Below are 26690 nucleotides of genomic sequence, written 5' to 3' on the forward strand. Positions count from 1 at the left end.
AAATTGTAGTCCAGATAGCATAAACTTTACGTTTTCATTCATATGGTGCGAGTTCATGCATATTGTTCAGTGAACTTTGATGAAGGTTAGACATGTAGGTAAACGTTACTCATAGTTATGCCTTTCGAACTGTACTACTAACTGTACTAGTGGATTACGTTTGAACAGTAATTGTAGTACACAATGTATCATAGAGACTGAGTGTATCACTATTTAATTATACATCATTGCAAAACAACCTATTTCAAACGCTTAAAATATGAAATGATGACGAAAATGTGTTCACAAATAGAAATGGCAGTAAATGCCAATATCAAACAGGTTCCCTCATCTAGAGGTTTTTGTTATTTGCCATCCTGAAATAGAATTTGATGCCTTTAATGTCGCGTTTTAAGGTATCGTCGGGTGAGGGACAATAGTAATTTCATAGAGTGCATCACGATTAATTTAATAATTTATGACAAAAAGGGCTCAGGCCAACACTGAGTAAATTGGGACTTACCCAACTTTACCGGGTTTACTAGTGTTAGCCTGAACATTTTGCCTTTTTTGTCATAATGAAGTATACCAACACAGATGAACTTTACGCCAAAAAACAGTTACTCAAGCAACTGGATATGATTTTGAAAACTTCAGACGTTTCAGCTAGTATCCACTAGCTTTCGTCAGTGACTGAATTTTCAGATGAACAGATGAACTTTCATGCCACAATTAATAATTCATCATTGCCAAACCTGTCATACATTTTGCTACGTGATTTCGATATGATTCGTTTCAGAAATATAATGAGGAGTTACAAGCTCAAAAAGCTGTCTCTCCTGTTGCTGGTGGTTGCGATTGCGACGGCAATGGTGGTCGTATTCGTATCGTATAGACTGCACTCCTCAACATATATGTTATCTATCATGTGAGTACTGGATCATTGTCTGCAAAAATACCTTGTTTTTTTTGTTTGGAAACATTTAACTTCTGGTAATTATTTGCGTTTTAATTGTTTTCTATTTCTGTTATCTGTCACGTTTGTTTCGTATATTAGGCCGAGAGTTAGAAAGTCAAATACTAGGACTGTGCGAACATCGCCTCCTCTCCTCGTCACGTCGGTACCGGTTCCCAACTTCACGGCTCAGAAGCAAAACTGGACGAAATACCTCAACATTAGGTTAGTTAGATCATCTGCATTCAGGCAGAGGTGTGTGTGTGTACACAGATTGTATGTTTATGAACAGAACTCTCGAAGGTTTTTTTTTCATTCATAATCTTGATAATATTAGTCTGTAAGATGACCCTGGCCTATGTAACGTATTAGTGATTGACTTGTACCACTGACTGGAGTCCGAATAAACTACGAGATTCTTAGTGACAATAATTTCTCCCCGTCCTCCAGAAAGGCCTTGGAGGGGGTTTTCAGCCCAAAAGTTCGGATCGTCAGGGCGACCACACCGGCCGGCAGTTTGAAAAGATGTCTTAAAGATGTCGCCAGGACTGAGAAGGAATGTTCTGCGATTACTCCAATACGTCACTACAGCACATGCGCACTGGTTGGAAACAGCGGCATCCTCTTGAATAGCAGCTGTGGAGACGAGATTGACTCACACGACTTTGTTATCAGGTACACGAGGCAGACCTTTGACTTGTAGTTCCGCATGTTTACTTGTACCTGCATATGGTCCCTGATATTACTAAATTAATAAAGAGCCCCGTGTCTCGTCTGATGATAATATTGACGTTCAATAGCCATAGCTTATGATGTACTACTGTCTTGTAATGTAAAATACATTGTTTCTGGTAGGTTGTGTATTGTGTACGTACATGGTACATGTACTTGTCTACATCAAAGCCATTTTGTCCCGAGCATTTAACGAAAGTGGGCTACACACGATCTGATAAGTTTTGGTCCAATCTGATGCCTTCACATTTCTAGATTCAACCTGGGGCCCCTCCAGAACTACTCGAAGGACGTTGGACGAAACGTTAACATGACCGTTGTTAACAGGGCGATCGTCACGAAGCTGTTTCCCATGTTCAGGAAAAACAAAACCTCCGAACTTCTGAATCTCCTCCGGCCGTTCAACAACTCGGTGTTGCTGCTCGCAAAAGTAAGTCTCTTCTCACTCCCATCCGAATGATGATGATTGGTTTCTCTCTGGTGATAACTATGTCTAGATCTGTGACCTGTAGCACACAAAGAATGAAATTTCTCGCAGGCTGACTTGCTAAGCACCTATTTTCTTGCCCGGTTGCATGCTTGTAATTTCCAAGCCGATCTTTGGTGTCAAAGTGGTATAAACCAACCGGCAAGCCAGAATCCGATAGAAAATCACTAGTGCACTATTCAAAGCGTTTGCCGCGTTGGTTACGCCTTTTCCACCAAAGACCTTATTGCAAATTCTCATACATATGCTAGCATCGGTTCACAAAACCAAGAGCCAAACGAGTGGCAAACAAGAACAAAAGCTAATCCAATCCAATCCCAAAATTTGAGAATAACAATACAACTTAAACGTAGGCAAATATCTGAATTTGTTGGAACATTATCCCACAAAGCAACGAAGTTAGAAGAAAATGTTTCCTTCACAGGGTGCCGGAAATACGAGGTTCCTGAATGAATGTAAATCAATGGAGAACCTGATGTTAGAGCGGGGCTTGAACCTGACGATCGCCCTGTCAACCTTTAATGGAACCGGTACGGATAAAAGGTTAGGAATAAGTTTGTTGGAAAGTTGGAAATTTCTTTTCTAGAAATATTCTTGATTTAGTCAAAGATTTATTCAGTTTGAAGATTTGAAATGAAAAGTCATTCTTATTGAAAGTCATCGCTGTTTCCTCTTGTTTGGTAGAATGTTTAAAGTTATCATGTTACTTGCCACCTCAGCTAGGCTTGCTTTTATTATTTCTTCAATGGCTGTAATGAAGGATACAGAGGCCAATAGTCACTGCTAACACTTACGCCTTTCCACCAACAGATTATGGTCTGGTCTTGGCGCGAAACTCAGGTCCACTCCAACCACCGGTCTGCTCCTTCTGGGGGAGGCGATAACGTTCTGCGATCACGTCACACTGTTCGGTTTCTACCCGTTCAACAAGGACCGCCAGAACCACACGATTCCCTACCACTACTGGAGAGACTTCACATCAGTTCCCTCCAAAACACCTCACAAATTTGTGTCTGAGTACAAGCTACTTGTAGAGTTAGACAAGGAGGGGATTATAACTCATACAGTGAACTGCAAAGCCATTTAAGGTACAGAAGAACGAGACGCCATCCTCTCAGACGAAATGAAAGTTTCTTTATTCTGGACCCCTCTCATAAGATGGTCTTGGACAGCTGTGTGCCTCTTGGAGTAATCTGCAAGCAGATCGTAACAACTGTCCCCGGCCCCACTCTTGAGCAGCAGTCACTATTTACCACTGGATTATGTAGATTCTTTTATTGGGTGACAACTTTTGGAAAATAATAAAGACACAACATCAGGTGCTTAATGCGATTCTTAATAGACCTTTTTATTTGATGTGTAGAATTTAAACAAACAGCACTACTCAATTATTCTTATCCAATATATTAACATTCTCCACAGTAATCATGGAATGATAGACTTCTTGCTAATCAACTTAAATAGTGCTTAAACAGACATATGATGTAAGCATATGCAATAGTAGACAAAAGATGTAAGCATATGCAATAGTAAATAAACAGGCATAGAGAGATGGCATATTCCAAACTTTGCAAGGGAAGCAGCAAAACATACAAGTCAAGGTATGGGCTTAGAATCAAGTATCATACTATAATGCTAACAATGCAGACAACCTACGAATGTGCAGGCTGGGAAATCTACAGTAACACTATCATGTCCTTGTACGAAACTTACCCTCCAGAATTTATGACAAAGAAGGTGAGCATCCAACATGATACTAGACAGTTGCTAATGTAAATGGTGAAATTGTGGTGGCTTTGTTTGCAAACGTGTCCTCTTCCTTGCAGTAAGTTGTTAAAGTTGTGCCTCGAACTTAAAAATAAATTTGCAGTAAGTGTCAGTTACCAGTGGAGCTCAGTACTTCTCGTATCAAGAACAATACCTAAATGGGCTAGGGTTAGGATCAGGAACAGTTCTGGATAGTCTCCACGTATCCAGGTATGTAGATTTGCCAAAGGCATGGTTCTGGATATGTGTGGACCATCCAGAAACGTGCCTGAGCATGGTCCTGGATAAAGCACGGTTATGGATAGAGCAGTACTTATGACCAGCTGGTGGGAAGAACTTCACAGACAGATATACGAAGACGTGCCCTGGCACCAGCTGGGTAGCAGAAAGGATTTATTCCCTATGAGAAAGTTGCCTACCTGTCCTTTTTTTTGGTTGAGAACTGGAGATCATTCTTAACTACTGCACTCCTGTAGGTCTTACAGACTGAAACTTGAAAGCCATCCGAGAGCAATACTTAAAGCATTACACACATTGAACATGTACAGGTTCATTTTGTTTATACAATCACTACTACTGTGCACTACTCATTATGTATAGACAATAATGCGAATGTGCAATCAAACCTACCTTATCGTTCCTCCCTTTCGAATGGCATATTCCCTACATAGACCCCCTAACTTGTTGTAACAACCTAAGACTATAAAATCACAGGAGCTTCACTGGCCCTTAAGATTTGATTAACTTCTCAACCTTCCGATTTGCCATGCATGCACAGCTTTTATACATGTTTTGTTCTACACCTTTTTACAGATCCATGTTAGATGACCTTAAGTAACAGACATGTTAAAACTACACTACTGGCAGTACTGCATGTACAGGGGGAGGGGGGAGGGAAAGCACTTGGTGGTCGGTAGTTCAGACTATCCAGGGAAAACTCGTGTCATTTTGCGTGCAGCTAAGACGGAGAATTTGATACAACTCAAACTCGAACAGGCCATGTCAGCAAAATGCATTTTACAAGGTTCAGGGCAAACCAACAGACAAGTTTCCATTTTACCAGCCTAACAAACTACTTGTGTTACAAGGGAACATACATCATTTTTGAACATGTTCACCCAATGTTCATGAACCACATTCTAAACGTATACATATTCCTAACACATTTAAACTTTTATCGTTACAAAGTCTGTTATGCCCGTGACACAAGCACTTTGATGGTCTGCCATATTGTGAATTTCTACGTAGTACAGTACTTGACTTTTGACAGGTAAATTTTTGTGTCAAAGCTTCTCACAATAATGCTGAAGCCTGGACTGATTAATCTTTGTAGCATGTTCCTTGGCATTTTGTGAAAGTGGGTTCTGTACAGCCTTTGTTCTACCTGCCCCCTCACAATTTGTTTCCCAACCTGTGATCCTAGAACTTTCTAGAGTGAAAATATTCTGGTTGTTACTATGCTCAGCTAGGGTAGGCTGGTGTAGCATTTTGACAGGTGTCAATCATGCATTGTCTGAGCATCTACACTGTGATTCGTAAGGTAATACTATTATCTTGTAGTAATCTACAAGTGCTGTCTAGTCTAGTCTAGTTCCATGGAAGGATCTTCCTCATCTTTCCCCGTTGTCGTCTTCTGAGGATTGTTGTTTCCATTTACTGAGTCCTCTTTTGTGTTACTCTCCTGTGCATCATTTTCTTTGGGAGCGTCTTCTGCCTTCTTTTCTTTCTTCTCCTTCTTTTCTTTCTCGTCCTTTTTCTTTTCTTCCTTTGGAGGCTCTGCCTTGGGTTTGGGCTTGTTGACGATAGGTTTGCATTTTGAATCCAGGGCCTGGAAAATTGATGTTAAAGAGTCTGGTTCATTATAAATATCATTTGGACTTTGATAAGCAAAGGAAAGGTGTGACAATATGACAAAAACAATATGTTTTCCTTCGGTAATCATAATAATTGAAATAAAGAAACCAGACTTGACCTTGATCTCTGCTCTGATCTGTGAGACCTTGACCACGGGGTCCTGGTGTCGAGGTTGGTTCTTCTGGGCCTGAGCTTTCCCGTCTAACCAACTCTGCTTCTCCGAAACTTCCTTCTCCACTTTCTTCATCTCCTCCTCTTCTATGTGGTTGTACTTCTCATCCTGTAAGAATGGATTGAGTGTGTAAGTGTAGAGACAAAAACCTCTACACTAAACAAGTGTCTTTACCGGCTACCTGTAGTTGATGTTACAAAGAAGATGACACCAATAGCACTGAAATAAAATAGGTATTATTCAACGAACAAAGATGTTTGGATAAAAAACACACTCTTCTGATGTGAGGGACCCTCAAATCTAGTAAATAATCTGTCCAGCAGCTCTTGATTTCTGCAGCCAGTTAATCAAATTAAATTTTGCCAGTGATGTCACGGTGAGCATGGCAGCCACTCGATATACCAGCACAACAGCTTGTGAAAAATGTTCTTTTGAGAAGCAAACAAAAGTAAACATTTATAAGTTGCAATTGTATGTAGGCCTGATAATTATGTATTGTTTGCTTCTAAAAAAAAAAACACTATTTACAAGCGTGGTGCTGGTTTCTGTGGTGTGGGTAACTGCTAAGCGTCCTCTGTCTATCAAACTTAGACTCACCTTCTGTGCGTACAAGTCCAGGACTTTCCTGTACTGTTGTAGCATCTTGCCCAGATCCTCGAAGGCGGCTGGCCGCTCCAGTTCCTCCTTATATCTCGCCCTGACGGGCTCTCCCGTCTTCTTGAGCTCGGCTATCTTGTCCAGGTACACCTGTTTGGGTTGGTCCTCCCCGTCCTCGTATAGCCAGTCCTCCGTGTTGCCCAGGACAACTGAGTACTTTTCCCGCTCCTGGACCACAGGAATCAATCAATCAATCAATCAATAAATACTGACTTAAAATCAACTTGAAAGGTAACATTTCCAAAGCAAATGCATAATGTTTACTTTCACATAGAGATGGTTTGGCTCAAAAAAACTACTGCTCTGTTTATTCTTACTCAAACACCTTCATGTATATGGTGACCAGCCCCTGCAACTCTGTCCTGCAACTTGCTACATAATGTAGTCCAACACCACAGGGTGTCTGCTAAATCACCAGTTACCAAGGTGATAGACGTCTGGTCTAGGTCATTGACCTTTTTTGTTTGGAGAAGAGGAAGAAACAGAGCAAAAACATATGTAAGGTAAACATTACTATCCCTAAACAGAGACACTACAGGCTTGAGGTATGTCTGTTCCATCACGTTCATAACCACTATATCTTCGAAAAGTTGACAAGATACCTCTGAAAAAACAACAAGCCACTTAACCAAGTATCAAGCTAGGTACAAGTTGTTGGGTTCCTCGTCAGAGGGCCAAGAACGAACAGAAGTCCACCCTCGGGCCCACTAATTAAGATCCCTGTTGCTGTACCAAAGCCTTGTCCCTGTCATGGGCATGGGGTGGACCCTGGCAGGCAAGATGCTTTGGATTTCCTATTTCCGTTTGCTAGGATTACTACTAACAGGTTTTAATCCACTACATTTCAATAAAAAAAAAGAATATTTACAAATTCTCCTGAATTTTAAGTACTAAATTGTTAAAATTGTGATTTTTTTCAGGATTTATTTACTTATCTTTAGCGTAAAACACTGTGTCCACCAGCATTTTATTTTGTTCAGGTCCAGACCTGTACCTTAGGAATTCTATGTAATTTACATAAAAAAAGCCACTGTCAAGAAAGATAAAATTTGCAAAACAAATGTATAATGTTTATCCTCGCATTGTCTAGCCTAACAAACTACTGTTCTGTTTATCAATCTTACTCATTGACAAACACATTCATGTAATATATAGTGACCAGCCCCTTCATGTCTGTCCCGTAACTTCCTACATAATGTAACCCAACACCACTGGGTGTCTGCTACAGCACCAGTTACCATGGTGACAGACGTCTGGTATAGGTCACTGACATCTTGGAGAAGAAAAAGAAGAAACAGAGCAAAACACTATGTTTTCCTTCTGCAAAGGTGAACATTAGAAGTCCCCCATACACTATATATGGTTCACATACCTCTTCTGTGATGAAGGGTTCGAAGTCTCCGTACAGTTTGTCTCTGATGTCGTACACGTATTCCTCCACTGCGTTCTTGGCGTCCTGTCGTTCTTTCTCCAGTTTGTCCGCCATGATCATCTTACCCTGCAGGTCAAGTATGAGTTGAGTTCAGTAGGAGAAACAGTTTTAGGTTTAGACCAAGATTTGAATGACTAAATGAGTGAAAAATGAGTACAGTGGAATCATTCCTCGACTTCATCAAAAGATGTAAGTCCATATGAATTTGTTTTTTTCTATTTAAGTACCTTAAGTGAGCAAATGTACCTACTACAAGAAGGACAATCTACAGTAAAATTAACTTCATCTTCAGATTAATATAAATATTGCTAACAGTCAACCTCTGGAACAACTTACCACCGAAATATCGAGTCTGTCTATCTTTAAAAGGGCCATTCACCATTTTCTTATAAATGCATAGTTCAAGTCTGTAACAAGTATTTTAACACTTAAGTTACGTCTGTAAATAATGTTACACCCAGTACCTTCTATATCTGTTTTGATTACGTGTAATTATGTGTGTTTTGTTTACCATGCAGACTGTAACATGTACGTTATTTTTGTAATTTTTATTTAAACCCTGTAAGACTAGCCGTTAGTCTCAAGGGTATAGTAAGAAAATAATAAAGATAAAACCCCAGGAAGTGTAAAAGTTAGGGGTTGTCACCTCTTGTTCTGTGTAGGAGTTGATGAGGTCCTTAGACAGCTGGTGGACACTCGTCTCAATGGGAAGGTCTACCATCTTCACCAGTTTCTTAGGTTTCTTTGGTGCCGGCTCCTTCCCTTCTTTCTTACCATCATCTTTCTTCTCCTGTGAAGGGATACATGCACATGTAAGAATACAGGGCTCCAAATCCTTTTTTCTGCATATCTGTGGTGGTTCAAGTTAACATTGAAAATTACCTACACCAGACAAGTTTAACCTGAACCTCTCATAATTTAGGAAGTATAGGTCATACTAAAAACTGTTCAGAAACCATTAGCATTATTCCTTATATACTTCATTGACGGTAACAGTCAATGCAGCAAATGAAAATCCACCCACATCTTAAAAAGTTAAAGTGCATATACCCAGTACACGAAGTATACATTGTTACAAGAAAGTTCAGTAGGGTCATCCTCCCTAGATAGAATTGCAGTTAGATGTTGAACAATGCTTGCAGTTAGAAGTGCAACAATGCTTGCGGTTAGATGTGCAAAAGGAGGCTGTGACAGATTGTACAGCATAATATTGCCAGCTGCTGCCTGCCATGTGCCTGTGAAGTTGGTGTGTGAAGGGTGTTATTCTAGCACGTCGGCAGAACATACTGCGCATGCACAGGTGCAGTACATTCTGAAGACATGCTGTTATACTGGCTAACACAGAAATAGAAGCACATGACTGCAGACCACCAAGCACTAGCCACAGAAGAACTAAGGCAGCACCTTTTTCTTAGGAGAGTTGTCTTCAGTTTCCTCTGCAGCTGGTTTGTCTTTGTCATCAGTTTCCATCTACGAACAAACCAAGGAAAACTAAACTCATCTGGCTATATAATACTCTCCAAGCAGAGGTTAGGCTTGTTTTGGACATCATTTTAGGTCTTTAGTCTGGCTTTTTTATTTTGTAAGCTTTTCTATGGGTAGACTGTTAGACTTCTTTGGGACTTTCTAGGCATTTTTAGATGTTTTTCTTTTTTTGTCAGCTTTTTTTTTAGTATACTGTTAGGCAGTAACCCAAAGGAAAGGTGATAAAATAAAAAGCTTGACAAAACATCTAAAAAACATCCAAAACAAGCTTAACCTATACTTCGGAAGTAGCAATGAAATATATTTAACAAGGTGTATGAAATAGAATATTTGACCAAGAAGTGAAACAAATTTGAAGAAAATATTGTGAGATATATGAAATATAATGTCAAAAAGATTTTCATCATTCTGTTTAAAACAATACATACCTCCTCTTTCTTTGCATCCTCAGCCGTCTTTTCTTCATCACTTGCTGGAGTTTCTCCGTTCTGGTTTTCACTTGGTCCGTTTGGTGTCTGGTCTGTCTCCATGTCTTCTTCCTTGGAGTCTCCTTGTGCTTTTTCTTAAGGAGAGATAAAGAAATGATTTAGACTAAGTGAGGAACAGTGAAAAAGAAAGTACATATTGGTAAAAGTAGTTTTGCTACTTATTAGTAGTCCACATAACTTCTATTTCAACTTATTTCCAGTGTTAACTTCCTGTCACATGCAAGGTTTCAACTTACTAAACGGCTCAGAATACTGCACTGGTGCAGGTAGCATTGGTATTTTGGGTCCTGATACATAACCTTTTTCTTTACAATATTACACAATTTTCTATAATATGATACCCCATACCTTCTTCTCAATCTGCATGGAAAACATTTATATTCTAGCACTACTGGTTCAAAGGTTTCAATATTGAACAGATGGGTTAACATGTTGGCAGCACAACAGAGAAAACAGAAGAGTTAGTCCACTTAGTACTACAGGGTTAAAAGGCAGCAACACTTTAGGGAAGAGAAGGGTAAGAGAAACACAGCAGACCAAAACCAAGGGTAGGAAATGGGAGAGGGGGGGCTCAAAACTGGATAATGTCAACAACAACTGCAGACATATGATTTTCAGCATATAGGGTTTTCAACTGAGAAATATTGAGACCAAATTTTGTATCATGACTGCCATGTATGAGTGGCTCTTTCCTCAACTGCTGAAGTTCGGAACAGAGCCACGCAAGCAGACCAACATTTGCAAAAATTGAACTAAAATTTGAGAAAACGTAAAAAAAATCAATCAGACTAAGATTGTAGAAAATGTCAAAATTTGAACTGGGATTGTAGAAAATGTAAAAAACTTGTACTAAGATAATGTAGAAAATGTCAGAAATCATACCAAGACTTCAGAGAATATGAAAAAAAAACAGACTATGATTGTAGAAAATGTATAAAAATCAGACTAATAAGATCTTGAAGCATTGAGTTTTGAGCCCCGGAAGGTTAGGAGTGACACCACAAACACAAAAGGAGAGACACTAACCGACATCTTTTGTTTTTTGCTTCTTCTTCTTCTTACCATCTTTACTCTTAGTCTCTTCTTCCTTCTTCTCCTCTTCGGCCGGCTGCGGTGGCAGTTTCTCCACCAGCTGGGCGCTCGACACCGTGAAGATGCCGTTGATGTTGACCCTGACCTTCACCTTGACCTTTGCACTTTCACCCTCAGGGGTGGGCACAACCTTGTCTATGAAGAACTTGCCTGGAAAACGAATGACAGTTTGTTAGGCTTGGCCATGTGAAGGTAAACGCTATGCAGTTGATTTGCAAATGTTACTTCTCTAGTTTTAAAAACCAAACGAATCTCAAATATATACAAACTAACTGGATTTGGGACAGGAACTTCTAGTTGACAACATCCATAATATATGAAATTGTTGAACATGGTTAGTATGACTGATTGATTGATTGATTGATTGAATGATTGATTGATTGACTGATGACACATACCAATGACAGGGTCGGGGTGTGGTATATCGTTAGGCAGGGAGTATCTAGCCTGGAGAGTGAAGGGGTCCTTGCGGTAGAAGGTCAGCATCTTGGAGAACGGCGCTGCGTGGTTCTTGGTGAAAACTTCCATGTCCCTGTAAAGAACGAACAAGTCTTTCAAATGATGGAAATGTGCTCTAACCTCATAGCCTCTACAAGTCAGGCTATTTTGAGGCTTATAATGTACTTTTTTACTGATGGTGTATCAGAAAAACGTGAAAAAAAAACACACTATCAGAAAAAAGCACATTATAAGCCCAAAAAATAACCTGACTCATAGAGGTACACAAACAAAATCACACGTGGTAAGAGGGTGCAATCTCTATATCTCAATAGTAACACCATACACCAGAGTTTCCTGGCAAAGCTTGCAATTGTTTCGTCACTTGTTTACTTTTATTATGTTTAGAGCTAGAAAATACTGTTACAATATTATCAACAGGGGCATTTATTTGCTCCTTTGCTTTGGTCAATTTTTTTGGTCAAGCATGCAGTCATACATGTATCTTTTGTCCATTTCAGAAAGCCATACAAATCAACAATGTAGTCATACATGTACATGTACATATGTATTATGAAAAATTTCTAACAATCATTATGTCACTTTTAGACCTCCTTTCATCAAAAACTAGCCTTGCATAGAATCACAAGTTTGTCAAAATGTTGCATGCGATTAACAGTTTTAGTTTGTCATTAGCGGACTTCAGGTTGGTATTTCAAGCTTCAAACAGTTACCAATGTGCAATACAACCTTGATGAAGGTATCCATGATGAATTAGTAAGTAGTGAGGTTTGTTACAAGAGAATCAGTTATGCTTAGGTCACAATTACACTGGTGGGCATATGGGATGTACTGTAGCCCCTGGCTGTGACCGAAAGTGTAGAAAACAGCCTGTAAGCTACCAAGCAGGGCCCCTTTTATCAATTGTGACCTGAGCATTATACGGCACTGCCTACCCAAAACTCTCCATCTCCCCACTGCCTTTTTGCTTCGTCTTCTTCCTCCTGTAGACAATTGTATTTAAATTTCTTTTCCAGTAATGCTGTTGTTTTGATAATTTGATTAGTTAACTGGCATGTGTACACTTAGCTTCAGGTTGAGGTACATGTAGTTGACACAACTTTTAATTTTATAATTGCCATGCCAGTGGAAGATTTCCCAATGCCATAGTCTACTCTTGCGAAAAGTCACATATTCCTTTGAACTGTATTGCCTAATTTCCACTGATGTTTGAAGAAATTGCAAAACAAGGGGCAAGACAGCATACATGTACAAAACAAGACAGTGTGCAAGAAAAGTTCCATCACAACCCTTGGAACTTGTCCAGCTACTGTAAACAACTATGTACAATGTAGATGCGTTTGTTCTTATACCATGCTTTGAGACATGGGCTTGGACAGGAAACACCAAAGCACACATACATGTAAACTCGGGGCAAGGCAAGAGAATGCAGTTGTGAAACTGCAATGTTTCATTCACATGCTAGGGGCACAGTTCATACCGTCGGTTACAATCAAACCTCTACAAGTAGCCACCTCTGCATACGGACCACCTGGCCAATGTGACCACTTTTTCGTGGCTGCTTAGATAATGTTCCCATTGACACAAGCATCAAGAACCCTATATATAGTGACCACCTATCCAAATAGACCAGATTTTATTGGTCCCATTGAGTAGTTTTCTTGTGCAGTTTTGAGCGTGCTAAAAACATTCTTCTGCATTCCTGCAAAAGAAAGTTAACGCCACACTCACCCTTCCTCGTCGATGGCGGCCTTCCAGCTGAGCGAGATGGGAAATGGGACGACGTCGGTGACGGAGAATTCCCGCACACGGAATGTCGGGGACAGCATGGCGCACTGCAGGGTACAGCCGCGGGCCACGGCCTCATCTGCGTTCAGGGTCGTGCTGGTCTCCTTCCCAAACACCTTCTTGATGATCTCCTTGACGGCCGGCATGCGTGTCTGTCCTCCGATTATCTCAACTGAGTCAATGGCATCTGGCTTCAGGTCTGTACAGAGGCAGTTTAGATTGGTTATGTTCACTACAATTAAGGTTTGACATCTGTGTACTACATTGCATAATACTGTAAGTCTCTTTAGATTCGCGGGGACTAAAGTTCGCGGTTTCGGGAAAATGGACAATCCGCGGTATTTTTAGATTCGCGATTTCTCCTTGGCTATTTTTCAAAGAAAAATTTGTAAAGTGTATATTTAAAAAAATAAAAGTTCCGGCATAAATTTATCTCCTAAAACGCGGCGCAAAAATTTGTTTCGTGCACCGCGCGAGACTGCCGGCGGTAAAGCTGACGACCGATCTGACGCACGTGTAAACAATTTTCTTTGTTCGGAAATAAGCGCTAAAATGCTATTTTCCACGACTACACATCGATACTCTAGTGAAGAAATGCATAATCGAAAGAATATATATATTACTAAGCAAATTTATGCCGTCTTCGGCGAGATTTTGAACCCGGAAGTATGCAAAGGTCGCCTTCGGTTTTGTAGGACCACGGTGAGCGTTTCTATCCAGCAAAACAAGAAGAAGAAAAAAACGCCCGCAAAGCAGGGCGCAAAAGATAACCAACTAACATTTCCCAGGTACCAGCCGTTATATTTTTCATAAAAATACTTGTAGATATGCCCGATGTTCCCGCAATTTTCAAGCGCCCGGGCGCGCATGGCCGGCACTCTGCACGCATAGATTTTTTTTCGTCGGTACACGGTTGACACGGCCAGTGCCGCAGTATCGCGATTCGGTGTCTCATAATATTATATTTTTTTGACATCAGTATAATTTAAAAAAAATTTGGTACTCAACATTTGCTAAGAATAAAGTTGATTTGCAGTGATTTGTGAATCGCGTGTGTTTGTGTTTCGCTTGCCGTCGTGAATGCATGTGGGCAGCGGGGCGCACTTACGCAAAACATATTCGCGGGGAAATAGATTCGCGGTACAAAAGTCCTCGCGAATGCCGCGAATCTAAATATACCGCGGAAATTTGTAGACTTACAGTATAAAATAAATCAAGCAACTGGATACCTTTTAGATTCTCTAAAGAGCCAGACATTTCAGAGAGTATTTGCTTTTTATAGTGAGTGATGCTATCTGACACATTTGATTCTTCAGACTCAGAGAATAAAAAAAGGCACAAAAAAGGGGAGAAAAACAAAAAAGTGTGGCAGAACTGCGAAGAAAAAAAGTTTTAGAAAAATATCTAGAGGGAAGCACTGAGATGAAAATAACTTTTACATGTAGCCAATCAATAGTGTTTGGCAACATATGTGACTATGAAGGAAGTATATTCAAGCACATACATTTTCGAATAATACGATGCTCCATTTAAAGTGATTCAAAACAATACCAACTTACATGTATCTCATTGAGTTAAAATACATTTTGTACCTCATGTATTGACTCGGTAAGACGTTGCTCAGTCTTACAAAAAAAAACTTGAGAAGACAGGAGGAACTTACTGGTTTGCTCCAGCACAGACTTGAGAGGTCCCTCTACTCGTGCCAACAAGTCTGCACACATCGCCTCAAAGTCTCCCCTAGAAAGCAAAACATATACATCTGAACACTTTCCTTGTCTAGGGAAAGATTAGCATGACATGGCATAACACACAGCGCACTGGGAGGACCTCGCCAATGACCGACCCAACTGGAGGTTCACACTGTCCAGGCGGCTGAAATCAGGGGAAGGTGGACTGATGATAGAGGAGAAGCAGAAAAGAAGCAGATTCAGAGAAAAGAACTCTGCAACAGACTTGAGTAAGCTTACAGATGTGATTCTCATATAGGACTGTTCAGCCATAGCCAAAGCTGTTGGGCTGTCAGCAAAACTGGTACTTTTAAGTCATAGGGTTACTCCAGTAGTCCAGTACTTAAAATGAAGGGGTTCAACGCCGGGCAACCATATTCATTCTGGGCCCTCAGGCTAGTCACCTTTCCTACAAGGAAAGGCTAGCAACAACAGGGCTGTTGCCACTTACATGTAGGCGTGAGGTATGCGATATAATGTTATTTGTCAAATCAAGAGCAATCATAGAGAAATATATCACACTTCCCACCAGACCCACGAGGAGTCTTAGGTCGTACATGCTTACACCTGTTAGATCTAAGACGTCAGCGTTCAGTCACTCCTACATTCCCAGACTTGTAACTATCTGGAATAAGTTAGGTTCTGACCTCCGTGGTACTGATGTGCGAGCCGCTCATCAGTCTGATATCATAGCATTTAAACATAAACTGGCAAAAGTAGCCTACAACAGATTCAACACTCAATACAGTCTTGATCTGCCATGTACCTGGACCACTTCGTGTGGATGTAGCTCTTGTATTGCCTCAAGACCTCACTAGATATCGTGCCGATATGGTTATCTCTTCCATTCATTGTTGTTACCTTGATTATGTTTATATGATATTTTGTGCCCTACTTGTATTATAGATTGTTGACTGTGTAATGTACATTCTTGTTGTTTTTGTATGTGGGAGGGCAACTAGCAAAGGTGCTTCGCACCTGTTTTGCCCTCCCTTTCACTTTGTGAAAAATTTAAATAAACAAATAAACAAAATAAACAAACAAACAAACCTCTTCATCCTGCCGGTGACGTCCTTGTCATCCATGAAGCACTCTATGTTCATGGGGATCTCGGTGGCGTTGGCACTCATCAGTTTCTTCAGCTTCTCGCACTCCGTCAGCAGACGCAGCATGGCGCGAGGCTTCGTCTTGGCGTCCACCTTGTACTTCTTCTTGAACTCCTCCGAAAAGTGCTCCGCCAGCCTCAGGTCGAAGTTGTGACCACCGAGGTTCGAGTCAAACGCAGTCGCTAAGACCTGTAGTGAAACAGACGACGTATATCAACATATGGCCTTTTTGTCTTGAAACTTTACCTATGTCCAACTTGCTAGAAGTCATTATGAAACAAGTTTTAACTGTATCTTCCAACATAAGAAGCTGACTGCACAATTCCAGCCTTGAGCAATTCACTACTTTAATTTTGTGTGTCATCTGCTAATGTGACATCACAAAAGTGGTGTCTTGCTCATTCCAACAATGGAGTTGTACAGTCGAAAATATGGCTAAGTCCAATTTCTTCTTTAAAAATTACAGTTCAAACTTGCGCAGAAGGGACTGGGTGGCCCTGAACCGGGCAAGGGCTAAGGTGGCCAGGACAGGGGACAACCTGGCACGGTGGGGCAAGTCCACCAGTACAACCTGCAGCTGCGGAGAGGACCCTCAGACCATCCAGCACCTGATGCACGGCTGCAGGCTTGGTCCTACCTGCACAGACACAGATCTCCAGGAGGCCAATGAAGCAGCGCGGAACTGGCTGGAGTGGATTGGCGATAAGCTATGATGATGATGATGACAGTTCAAACTTGCTTATAATTATCTGGTCTTCTTTTATTTTACACAGATGATGCAGTAAAATAGATATTCTGTCAGTTGTGATGAAGTGACCAAAAACCACTGAAAGGCACTCATAATTTAGAAAATTTATCTGACTTTGGAGTAAAGATATTTCTGTAACATTGAGGGAAGTATGCTCTTGTAGTAAAGTTGATACATGAATCTTTACCTCACATTAAACAACAGGTTGATATATTTAGATTTTTCAATTCTCAGTGCGTATGATCTTTCCAGAACAGGATTAAGATCTCTAACAGGAAGGACGTGAAGGTGATCAGACAGCCAACATCTTCCCGATCCCGCCCCTCCGAAAGACAAGAGCTGACAGACACACAGACACCTGCCCAAGAGAACCCTGGGATAGCTGCCGCCCGCTGCCAGCCCGGGGACACAGAAAAGTGCCGCCTTACGGAGGAGGGGACTCTGCGAATGGATTGACTTTTACATCATCTCACCTGTTGTTTTATTGCCAACTGAGAAAAAGGTAATGTTAATTTACAGTAGCAGGCCTCAAATTTATTTTTTTGGCATACTTGCATGCACTGATGTACCACATTTTACCTGCACCACTCAGAAGTTACAATGGATCACACTAAAAACTGTTTACAAACTATTGCCATTATTTCTTTTTACTTTTTTTATTCTATTCAATTTTTACTTTATTTAGTTTTTTTTTACTTTTTTTTACTAAGTTTCATACTTTTACACTTGTCAAAAAATTTCTAGATGAGGAAATCTGTCTGATATTCACATTTTCTACAATTTCTTAGAATGTTTTATATCATTTCATACTTGAAGCTTTTTAATATCAGCGGCGTGAGGAGGCCCTGTATCTTTTTTATACCACCAAAAAATAGATAGAACTAGCCTATGTTATGAGGCAAGCGACCATTTTCTGTCAGCAACATCACATTTTTGCTTTACAGATATCAGTTTGGTATGGGATAGGGTTGATTGAACTTAGTACATTAAAAAATGACTAGAAAATTGACTTTGAAAACAAAGTTTAACTGCCCTGAAATTGCTTTGGGTACCTTTAAAGAAAAATTGTCCATGAGTGGAGAGAAACTGTACCTTGAGTTTTCCCTTGTGGAAAGCGCAGGCAGACACCTGTAGTGACTTGTAGCCCATATCCACAAACACAACGTTCCGGGGCTTCTCCTCCGGGGCTGGAAGGTCCTGCTTGTAGATACCGTACGCAAGGGCCGCTGGGGAGGGACACAAAAAATATAGCCTTCAACTCTTTTTCCTTCTAACATTTTTTTTGTCTGCTAAATTGCTACACGGCAAAGGCACAGTGACTATGGATAAATTGGATAAATTCTATCAAGAGTCAGTCATTTCATATAGCATCAACTATCTTTCTGTATCTGTATCTGTTAAGCTGGTATAACTGTCCTTTGGCTTAAAACTTATAAAACACCAGCTTTGCACGTACATGGCATGGTGGCAGCTGGCTATATTACACTGAATGACTTGTTTCATCCAGCCTTTGCACATCTAACTGCAAATGTTCTTTAAAGCCATCTAGTGATGATGCCCCTACTGTAATTGGTGGCAGCAAGTTCCACTCTACAATAGTTCTTGGCAAAACAAGCTTTTGAACACCTCAATCCTTTCATCAGTTACTACGAATGTCACAGATATCCAGACAAAGAATGGAGTTGGATAGTGAAAAATTTGGGTGTGTCCAATTTTTGTGTTTCCTACCTGCTGTGGTGTCGTTCATGAGTTTCAGAACGTTGAGACCAGAGATGGTGGCTGCGTCCAGTACCGCTCTTCTCTCTGCATCCGTGAAGAAACACGGCACCTACACAGGCAGGGGAGGGGAGGGATTAGTAGTGTACAGTAATGTACAAGATATGTTACAGTTAGGCAACAACAATTTGTTGGTTCTCGTATTTTTTTAGAAAAAATATGAGGCAATAGGGCAACACTACACAACACAGGCTTAACCACCATGGTATAGCCCATTACTAGCATTAGTCCCACACAGTTTTAACTACAGTGGACAATATTTCTATTTCATTACATGAGAATACAGATACAAAGAAATAAAACAAAACACATCATCTGGCCCCCAATAACTCATCATATAGCAAAAATCAAAGAAAACCCTTCGAACCCACCATGAGTTATATCTGTGAACACACAAACATGACCAAAAACAATACCTTCTCACCATCTACTTTCCCAGAGGTAAAAATCTATATGTCCAAAAAATACTTATCTATCATTGATAGGATCAATAACAAGATTGTAAGAGAAGAAGTAATACTTACAGAAATGACACAGTCCACCACCTTGACCTTGAGGTTCATCTCAGACACCTCCTTCAGTTTGGTGAGTATCATCCCGGTGACCTGTTCTGTACTGAACACATGCTCCTCCCCCTGGTAGTGCAGCTGGAAGGAGAACAACAACAGTTTGTTTGTTTGCAATGTAAACAACAACAGTTTGTTTGTTTGTGTCCTTGGGAAAGGCACTTAACACAACGTTCCTCACTCCACCCAGGTGTAAAATGGGTTCCTGACTTTGGTTAGGGAGGTAAAAGGCAGTGGAAGGAGAGGGATGGGCTCCATCTTCTAAATACCGTACCCTAAACACAGTGGATTAACAACCCACTGACCTCACGGCATCAAAAGGCTATAAGACTACCTTAACTTTACCTTTACACATGTTTTGACATTTTATGACCTGTTTAACTGTACTACAATGTCTTAAGAATTGTCAGGAACAAATATTGGTACAAACAGTGGTAAAATGTTTTAAATTTTATTTAAAACAAACATATTGCTAACTAGAGAGGCCGACATTTGCTTGGGAGCAAATACAGCATATTTCAGTCCATCTCCCTCCCACGCAAAAGTGGACTATTCCAAACTTACCCCAGTGTAAAACTGGCAAAGATTCTCAAATAAATGAATTATATAGTAGCTATGTAATTGAGAACAAAGATGCAAGAACAAGCACATTGAATCTCGAAAGCTTTACTAATCTTATTACAGGTATGCAAATACTAACAATGATGAGATTTGATACATTTTGAAGGTCTTAGGCACATAAAATTGAATGTGTGGGTCATTACGCACAACTTACGTGCAATGTGACCTCAGGTAACCCACAATGAAACACGTGTTCCATGGATGGAACAGGCCATTCTATACATAGAACATGGAACGGGTATAGCACTTTTGGCCCTTTTTTTGCTGAAAATAGCCATTTAAGTCCCCCAAATGAGTCATTTGGAAGTGGTGTATGCTAAATATGTGAGTGCTATTCTGTAGACACATGTTCAAGGTACCCTTATACCAAATTTCAGATCATTTGGTCAGGGCTCAGGATCCAAAAATCCATTTTTTGGCAAAAAATGCCCCAAAAAACCTTCATAAAAATTTTTCAAAGGCATGTATCAAAAAAATGGAAACAACGCCTGGGGGTATTGGCCCACTCTACCCTCATGCCAAATTTCAAGTCATTTGGCTGAATGATGGCGGAGTTGAATCCCTTTGACTGTTTGGCAGGAGAAGGAGAAGAAGAAGGAGAAGAAACATGAGAGAACACAATATATTTCATCCATACCATGGTATGGACTGAAATTTAACTATTCTTCCTGGAGTCCTGTACATTAAAACTACCTACCTACCTACCTAGTCCCATGACCGACACTGGTCGTCGGGGGGACAAGGCAGACTTTGCAGCAGGAATCAAAACATTAAAACTACATCATGATAAATCTGGTAAATCTGGTTAACGGTTTGAAAAAAGAAGTGATCAGACAGCCAACATCTTCCTGATCCCGCCCCTCTGAAAGACAAGAGCTGGCAGACACACAGACACCTGCCCAAGAGAACCCTGGGATAGCTGCCGCCCGCTGCCAGCCCGGGGACACAGAAAAGTGCCGCCTTACGGAGGAGGGGACTCTGCGAATGGATTGACTTTTACATCATCTCACCTGTTGTTTTATTGTTGTGAAGAATCAACTTGTCGTTAAGCATGACATATATAATCTCGTCAACTCGCACAAATTTTGGAAGATTCCTTTCAAAAGAGCTCTTTATTTCTAAGGATTGAGGTGTTCAAAGGCTTGTTTTATTCTTTGATCTATTGAAGAGTGGAACCTGATGCCACCAAGTACAAAAGGGGCTCCATCACTAGATAGCTTTAAAGATCATTTACAGTTAGATGTTAGGTGGAACTGGTTGTTTGGTATAATTAAAATAGCCAACTAATACAAAAAATGGTGTGCTACACTTACTATAGTATACTGGCTATACAGATACAGAATGTATTTGCCATTTAGAAATTCATTTGGCCGTACCTTCATCCCCGTGGATCCATCGGGCATCTCTGCGGCCCTGAACTGGACATGCTGCAGCTCTGCCTGGACCTGCGGGTCCTGGAACCTTCGCCCAAGGAACCGCTTAAACTGGTACACCGTGTTCTTGTAGTTTGTCACCATCTGAACATGGAGGAGTGTACATGTAATTGCTGTAATGAACACGTTGGTAGAGTGCTGGTTGCTAGCTAAACTACTAGTATAACAGTGTTCAACAAGAAAACAGTTGCTCAAGCAACTGTCAGATATTGCATGTAGCATCCACTACTTTTGGATACCCGACAGTTTTCAAAACCCAGTTGCTTGAGTAACTGTTTTCTTGTGTATCTCATTACCTGGAAGTTTAACCTTCGTTGACGTTCATAATTAATCTGCCTGCACTGGACACCATCAGATTCTGGCTGCTTTTGACAATCTTCAGTTTGGTCTCTCTATTCCCTGTACTTTGTGTACAGTAACTTCATTCTTCAGAAACATCAATCTAAACATCAGCTCCACAATACTAGTGCAAATACAAATACTAAAAGACTTTCTCAAGTGTTTCCATGGCTCACTTACCTGGTTCTTTGCCGGTGTTCCAATAGATCTCTGCTTCTCTCCAAATGATACCACTGTCCTGGAATACAGGAGACAACAACAGTTTAGAGGACTCATCATTTGAACATACATGTATGGAGAAACCTTTCTTTTACACTATCACTTATATTCTAGGATTACAATTTCTACATGATCAGAGTGAATTATGTCATGAGTATTCAATTTGTGATTAAATCCAGAAAACAATGAGTTAAATGATACATATATATGTATCTTACATATCTATGTAGTACCTGTGTACAAACTAAGCTCTCCTATTGGTCAACTTTCATACAAATTAAAGATTCTTTATGTAAGTCATGAATAGAACAGATTTAAAAAATATCTTGGTGAGGGATTGCATTTATATATACATGTATATGCATGAATGCTGCATGAATAATTTATATTTTAAACCTACGTGTCTTCGTGTTTTATATCTTTGTTATTAACATTCTGTACAGAGGTTAATATAAAGAGCCACAATTTCCTGGCAAATGTTATTTCATACCGTAATTGTGGTTTTGGCAAGACAGAATACTCTAGTTCAAATTGTATTACATGGTGCCATATGGTTCATACCATTTGATTAGATGTAAAAAGACTATCCGAAGTTAGCACATGGGCTATCAGATCAAGTTCTCAACATCATATCACACAGTTGGTCAACCCAAAGCTTACAGACACATGTCTGGCTAATTACATGAATTTCCCAAATAGAAGATAGTAACTATATTAAAACCCTTGTCCTGCTGTGCGCAACATATGTCGCGCGGCACATACAGTACCATCTATGTAGCACCCTGTATAGGTACGATTTGTGGGGATTTGTGGGTATCACACCGCAGCGAAACGCAACGAATGCGGAAGTAACTATGCCATTGCAGGGCAAAAAAAAATTGGGGGTCTGATCTAATTAAGACATGAAATTATTGAAAAATATTGTGCCAGGAATGCCAGCAGGACAAGGGTTAAGATAGCGGCTATATTAGCTGTCTCAACTGTGGTTACTTGGACACCTTGTGGTGTAGGGTTTGGTCCTCTGAGAGACCACTGGTGACAACATGATCAGATTAGCAACATTCTGATGGTTTATTAATACAGCGGGCACAGCTGGCCATTTATTTTAGCTGGACCACTTAATTAGTACGGATGTAAGGACCTTGGCAAGGTCAGAAATCTGAATGCAGTGTTTGTTTTGAAATATACCAAGCACTAGTACTAGTAGTAGACCTGAGTATCATCTTGTTATATCCTTTAACATGTAATATGTTGTTACATGGTATTTTTTGAGATACTTAAAAACCACCATCAATTATTCATATTTCTAGACTAAGTTGAGATATGGACCTAACAGATTATGAATCCATGCATTAACAAATGGTGGTAGTACAAAATGTATTAAACTACTTAATGTATTGTCCTGATATGTTCAACTTTCTCACAACTGCTAGTACAAGTTTGGTAGCCAAAAGTCTACTTCAGTACAGGGAAATTTATTAACAAAATCATAGTTTTCCATTATACGTACATTAACATGCAGTTATTTTGGGGTAAGCCGACTTCTCACTCTTATATTTCATAAGATTTAATTTACAACCTAGAAGTAACCACCTTACTAGTATGCAAATAAGGTCATGAAACTAATGTACATACAAAGTTAATGCTGCTTGAAACTGGTGGTGTTCTGGTATCACGTGCCAACAGAAATTTGTCAAAACTGTCAAACACTGATTATTGTGTCAATAAAACATGTTTGCCATACTCCACATACTAGTGGTATCTATTAAGTTGTGAAAATTTGATGTGACTACAATTGACTGATCCTGGTGTGGCTGTGTATCAAAATCAGCAGGTAGCCAGGGACAGTGTGACACCACAGACATGTTTTTGTTTTTAATCTAAAAATTTGGATGCGGCGCTTGAAATACTTTCTGCATACGTGCAGATACGTGCATTAGTGCAGGTAAAATTGGAGTTGTGCGGGTATTTCTGATGTCTATCTGCACCTAACTTGCACCGGTCCATGTATTGGGTTTATATACAAATGTAGGTGTTAGTGGACTTGTTACTGTATTGTTGCATTGTTACCACCATAGAAGAATGAGAGAAAAAATACAATGTAATGAAAATGGTAAATTCTGAGTGGTGCAGGTAAAATTTTGTCTGGTGCTGGTAATGTTTAATTTTACCTGCTTCACATATTCATACAAACTGGGTTCATACACTAACAGCCTCAGGTAAACAGATACCTGGATTCAATCATTAGGAGTGGAATGCATCTCCTAGACTGCTTCTGGAGCTTGGCCAAGAAGTCTTCTTGGGTAACTACATGTACATGTATTAGTATTAGGATTTAGGAAGGATGTGGACAGCTTCTTGGAAGAACAGTGGGCATGCTCTCCCGGAAAATTTTGAAAATCAAATTTTACCTGCACTAAGCTACATATGCAGGTGGTATTTCAACTTCAGGGCCTGATCAGCTGATGTATTTATACTGTTATATAAAAGGAGAGTCATATAGGGAAAGCAGGATGACATGAAAAACATGAAGCTCTGACTCCAGTCCAGGATGTCTGCCATCCCGTATGTGGTGTCAAAGTATGCAAACATTTGACCAGGCCTGTTCCCAGACAAGCCACCACATTCGGACTGGCACCCTCTCACATGTTCCCCAGCTGACTTGTCTCAATGACACGCGTGCCGGCGTCCCTTCCCTCGGTCAAGACCAGTCCTATTTACACCGGCCCTATTTCCGTCAGCCGCAGGCCTTGGTTTCCATATGTGGTGGCAAAAGCGCCTAATATACACGCATGCCAAAGCCGTTACTGGTTTGGTTTACCCAGTACAGCCAGCTTGGAGCCACTGCCAAAAGTTTCTGCTAGTTAGAACAATGTTTGTCAGGGATTTATGTATTACATGAGACAGTACAACACTGTTACTGTGTTAAGCCTTCAAGTAAAAAACAACAGTGTCTAAATGTGACTAAGAGTCAAGACTACATCTATTTATTTCTGATATTGATCATGAATTATCTTTCTTTGCCATGTGCCACGAAATGTACATGCATGTATATGTTGTCATAATCCAATAAAATACTGTCAATTGGTGCTACTAATGCCTAGGGAATAAGTGCTAAAACACCATGTACATTTGATCAGTCTCAGTGTCATGTTAGTGTGGTCGTTAGTGACTCCACTGATGCATCACAAGGTCAAGGGTTCTAAATAATCAGGTCAAGGGTAACATTTGTTTAGTTAGGCCACACGCTCACACCTTCAGTCCCCTTCTGGTTCTAATCAATGACAGAAATGTGTTGTTGCAGTCCTTGGAATTGTGTATCAATCTTCAGGACTGTGGTCCCATGTTAGAGAGCCACACCTCAACACAAGGCTGAAGCATATCTAAAGACCCCGCCACACTTATCGAGGAGGGGCCCTTCCCTGTGTAAGTGGACTAAATCAGTTGAAGTCCTGATATGCCTCTTGTACTACATTTGTACTTACCCAATCTAACTGAGTCTAAAATTATACAGCGCCACACACACCATGAAACAGTTACCTGTAACCTAGCATACAAACAAAACAAAGTACATGTATACCAAAACTGCATGTGCATGCGAGTGTGTGAAAACTGTGTGTGTCAAATTTTTCCTGCATGTAAATTGGCCTGCTTTGATGTACGTCAAGAACATATCATATGTTCAGATCGTATGTTTCCTCGAGGGCTGGCATACGGTCGGAACGTACATTTGTCAAAACAGTTTGCTTTACATGCAGGAAAAAATTTGACAGTTTTCATACGCTTGCTTGAATATGCAGTTATAGTATTGTTGGTTTTTGCCCGCGTGTAAATCAGGTCATTAAGTACCCTTGACCAGTCACCTGTTTACTATTTCTTGCCCAGAGGTTTACACAGATCAACCTAGTATTAGTAACGTTAAAATATATGGAAACTTGGGTCTCCTAACTAAAATTATAAGTGATCAAAGGTCAAATCTGTCCAAAAATCAAACTGCGTCAATGCACTGACACTATAAAGAATAGAAGACAAACTTGTACATAGATTTATTTATGTGGAACAGTGAAAGCCCTAAGGCAAGGCCACTGGGCACTGGTGTAAAGCAAGTGCCCCCCTCCCACCCCTGAAAATTGAAAGTTGCAATTTTTCAGCAGTTCCTGTCCCTTGAAATCACGATATTGGTGTGAGTTAAAGGGAAAAGAGAACTGAAAACACATCAAAGATAAGCGTGGATATCAAAATACATATCGTGTAAAAATCTAAACGTAAAAGAAAGGAATACAAACTGTTTGATCACCCTGCCTTTAGGGCACCGGCCGGTATAGGGACAAAAGCGACCCTAGTAAATTATATGGGATGATCATAAACTTACGTCTTTGTGAATTTTTTCCTACAGTGAATGTTCAAACGGGCGAAGAAATATGAAGATATATACTTACGGTGTACATCTGTCACTGTATTCATTGGCGATGGTCTCTATCCCCCCTTGTCTGGCCACACCGATATAACACGACAGGTTTCCTAGGTCGAACCCAACGACAGACATTGTGTGATTTGTCTCTCTTCCTGGTAGTGGTCCTCGTTTCACAAGAAAATAAAGAATTCAAACGATAATTTCACGCTCCTGGTCGGGTTTTAGACTGTAGGGGCGTTTTGGTAATCCTTTCGGTTGTAATCCTGTCGGAAAAAGAAATCCTCTGGCTTTGACAGAACCCTTGAAACCTTAGGTCCATTCGTCCGTGATCCGTCGCGAAATTTCCAGGGCACACGTGAAGATGGCCGGCGTCCTGACGAAATGGTGTGAC

At 40.3% G+C, this 26690-nt stretch overlaps 2 protein-coding genes across 4 annotated transcripts; one reads left to right on the plus strand and one right to left on the minus strand.

Annotated features, from left to right (window-relative positions):
- Window positions 1-1496: 1496 nt before the first annotated feature.
- On the plus strand, window positions 1497-3377 carry LOC109477606 (CMP-N-acetylneuraminate-poly-alpha-2,8-sialyltransferase-like). Its single transcript, XM_019778949.1, has 4 exons — window positions 1497-1609; window positions 1922-2096; window positions 2578-2696; window positions 2964-3377. The coding sequence occupies exons 2-4, from the start codon at window positions 1977-1979 to the stop codon at window positions 3238-3240; spliced, it is 516 nt and encodes a 171-aa protein (XP_019634508.1). The 5' UTR covers window positions 1497-1609; window positions 1922-1976; the 3' UTR covers window positions 3241-3377.
- A 115-nt stretch (window positions 3378-3492) lies between these two features.
- On the minus strand, window positions 3493-26660 carry LOC109477540 (heat shock 70 kDa protein 4-like). 3 transcript variants are annotated; one of them, XM_019778850.1, is made up of 18 exons: window positions 26325-26660; window positions 21847-21904; window positions 21271-21411; window positions 19232-19354; window positions 18660-18759; window positions 18024-18157; window positions 16128-16372; window positions 15011-15087; window positions 13291-13546; window positions 11499-11632; window positions 11071-11250; window positions 9949-10082; window positions 9440-9505; window positions 8682-8825; window positions 7976-8101; window positions 6544-6771; window positions 5893-6054; window positions 3493-5748 (listed from the first exon to the last, which is right to left on the minus strand). In XM_019778850.1, the coding sequence occupies exons 1-18, from the start codon at window positions 26429-26431 to the stop codon at window positions 5503-5505; spliced, it is 2661 nt and encodes an 886-aa protein (XP_019634409.1). In that variant the 5' UTR covers window positions 26432-26660; the 3' UTR covers window positions 3493-5502. The 3 variants fall into 3 exon arrangements, with proteins under 3 accessions (XP_019634409.1, XP_019634408.1, XP_019634410.1); XM_019778849.1 differs by having other exon boundaries at window positions 11035-11250; XM_019778851.1 differs by lacking the exon at window positions 9440-9505 and having other exon boundaries at window positions 11035-11250.
- Between the last annotated feature and the right edge of the window lie 30 nt (window positions 26661-26690).

The sequence above is a fragment of the Branchiostoma belcheri genome, unplaced genomic scaffold (genome assembly GCF_001625305.1).
Source record: "Branchiostoma belcheri isolate BF01 breed outbred unplaced genomic scaffold, Haploidv18h27 scaffold40, whole genome shotgun sequence".
Lineage (NCBI taxonomy): Eukaryota > Metazoa > Chordata > Leptocardii > Amphioxiformes > Branchiostomatidae > Branchiostoma > Branchiostoma belcheri.

Bases quoted from the DNA above. Each gene is read 5' to 3' on its own strand.
- LOC109477606 (XM_019778949.1), top strand. From the start codon at position 1,977: ATGACCGTTGTTAACAGGGCGATCGTCACGAAGCTGTTTCCCATGTTC. The intron at 2,097-2,577 runs GTAAGTCTCTTC...TTTCCTTCACAG, and splicing joins CGGTGTTGCTGCTCGCAAAA to GGTGCCGGAAATACGAGGTT. The intron at 2,697-2,963 runs GTTAGGAATAAG...TTCCACCAACAG, and splicing joins GGAACCGGTACGGATAAAAG to ATTATGGTCTGGTCTTGGCG.
- LOC109477540 (XM_019778849.1), bottom strand. From the start codon at position 26,431: ATGTCTGTCGTTGGGTTCGACCTAGGAAACCTGTCGTGTTATATCGGT. The intron at 19,355-21,270 runs GTACGGCCAAAT...TTCTCCTTCCAG, and splicing joins ATGGATCCACGGGGATGAAG to CTGCACTACCAGGGGGAGGA. The intron at 18,760-19,231 runs GTAAGTATTACT...CTGCCTGTGTAG, and splicing joins TGGTGGACTGTGTCATTTCT to GTGCCGTGTTTCTTCACGGA.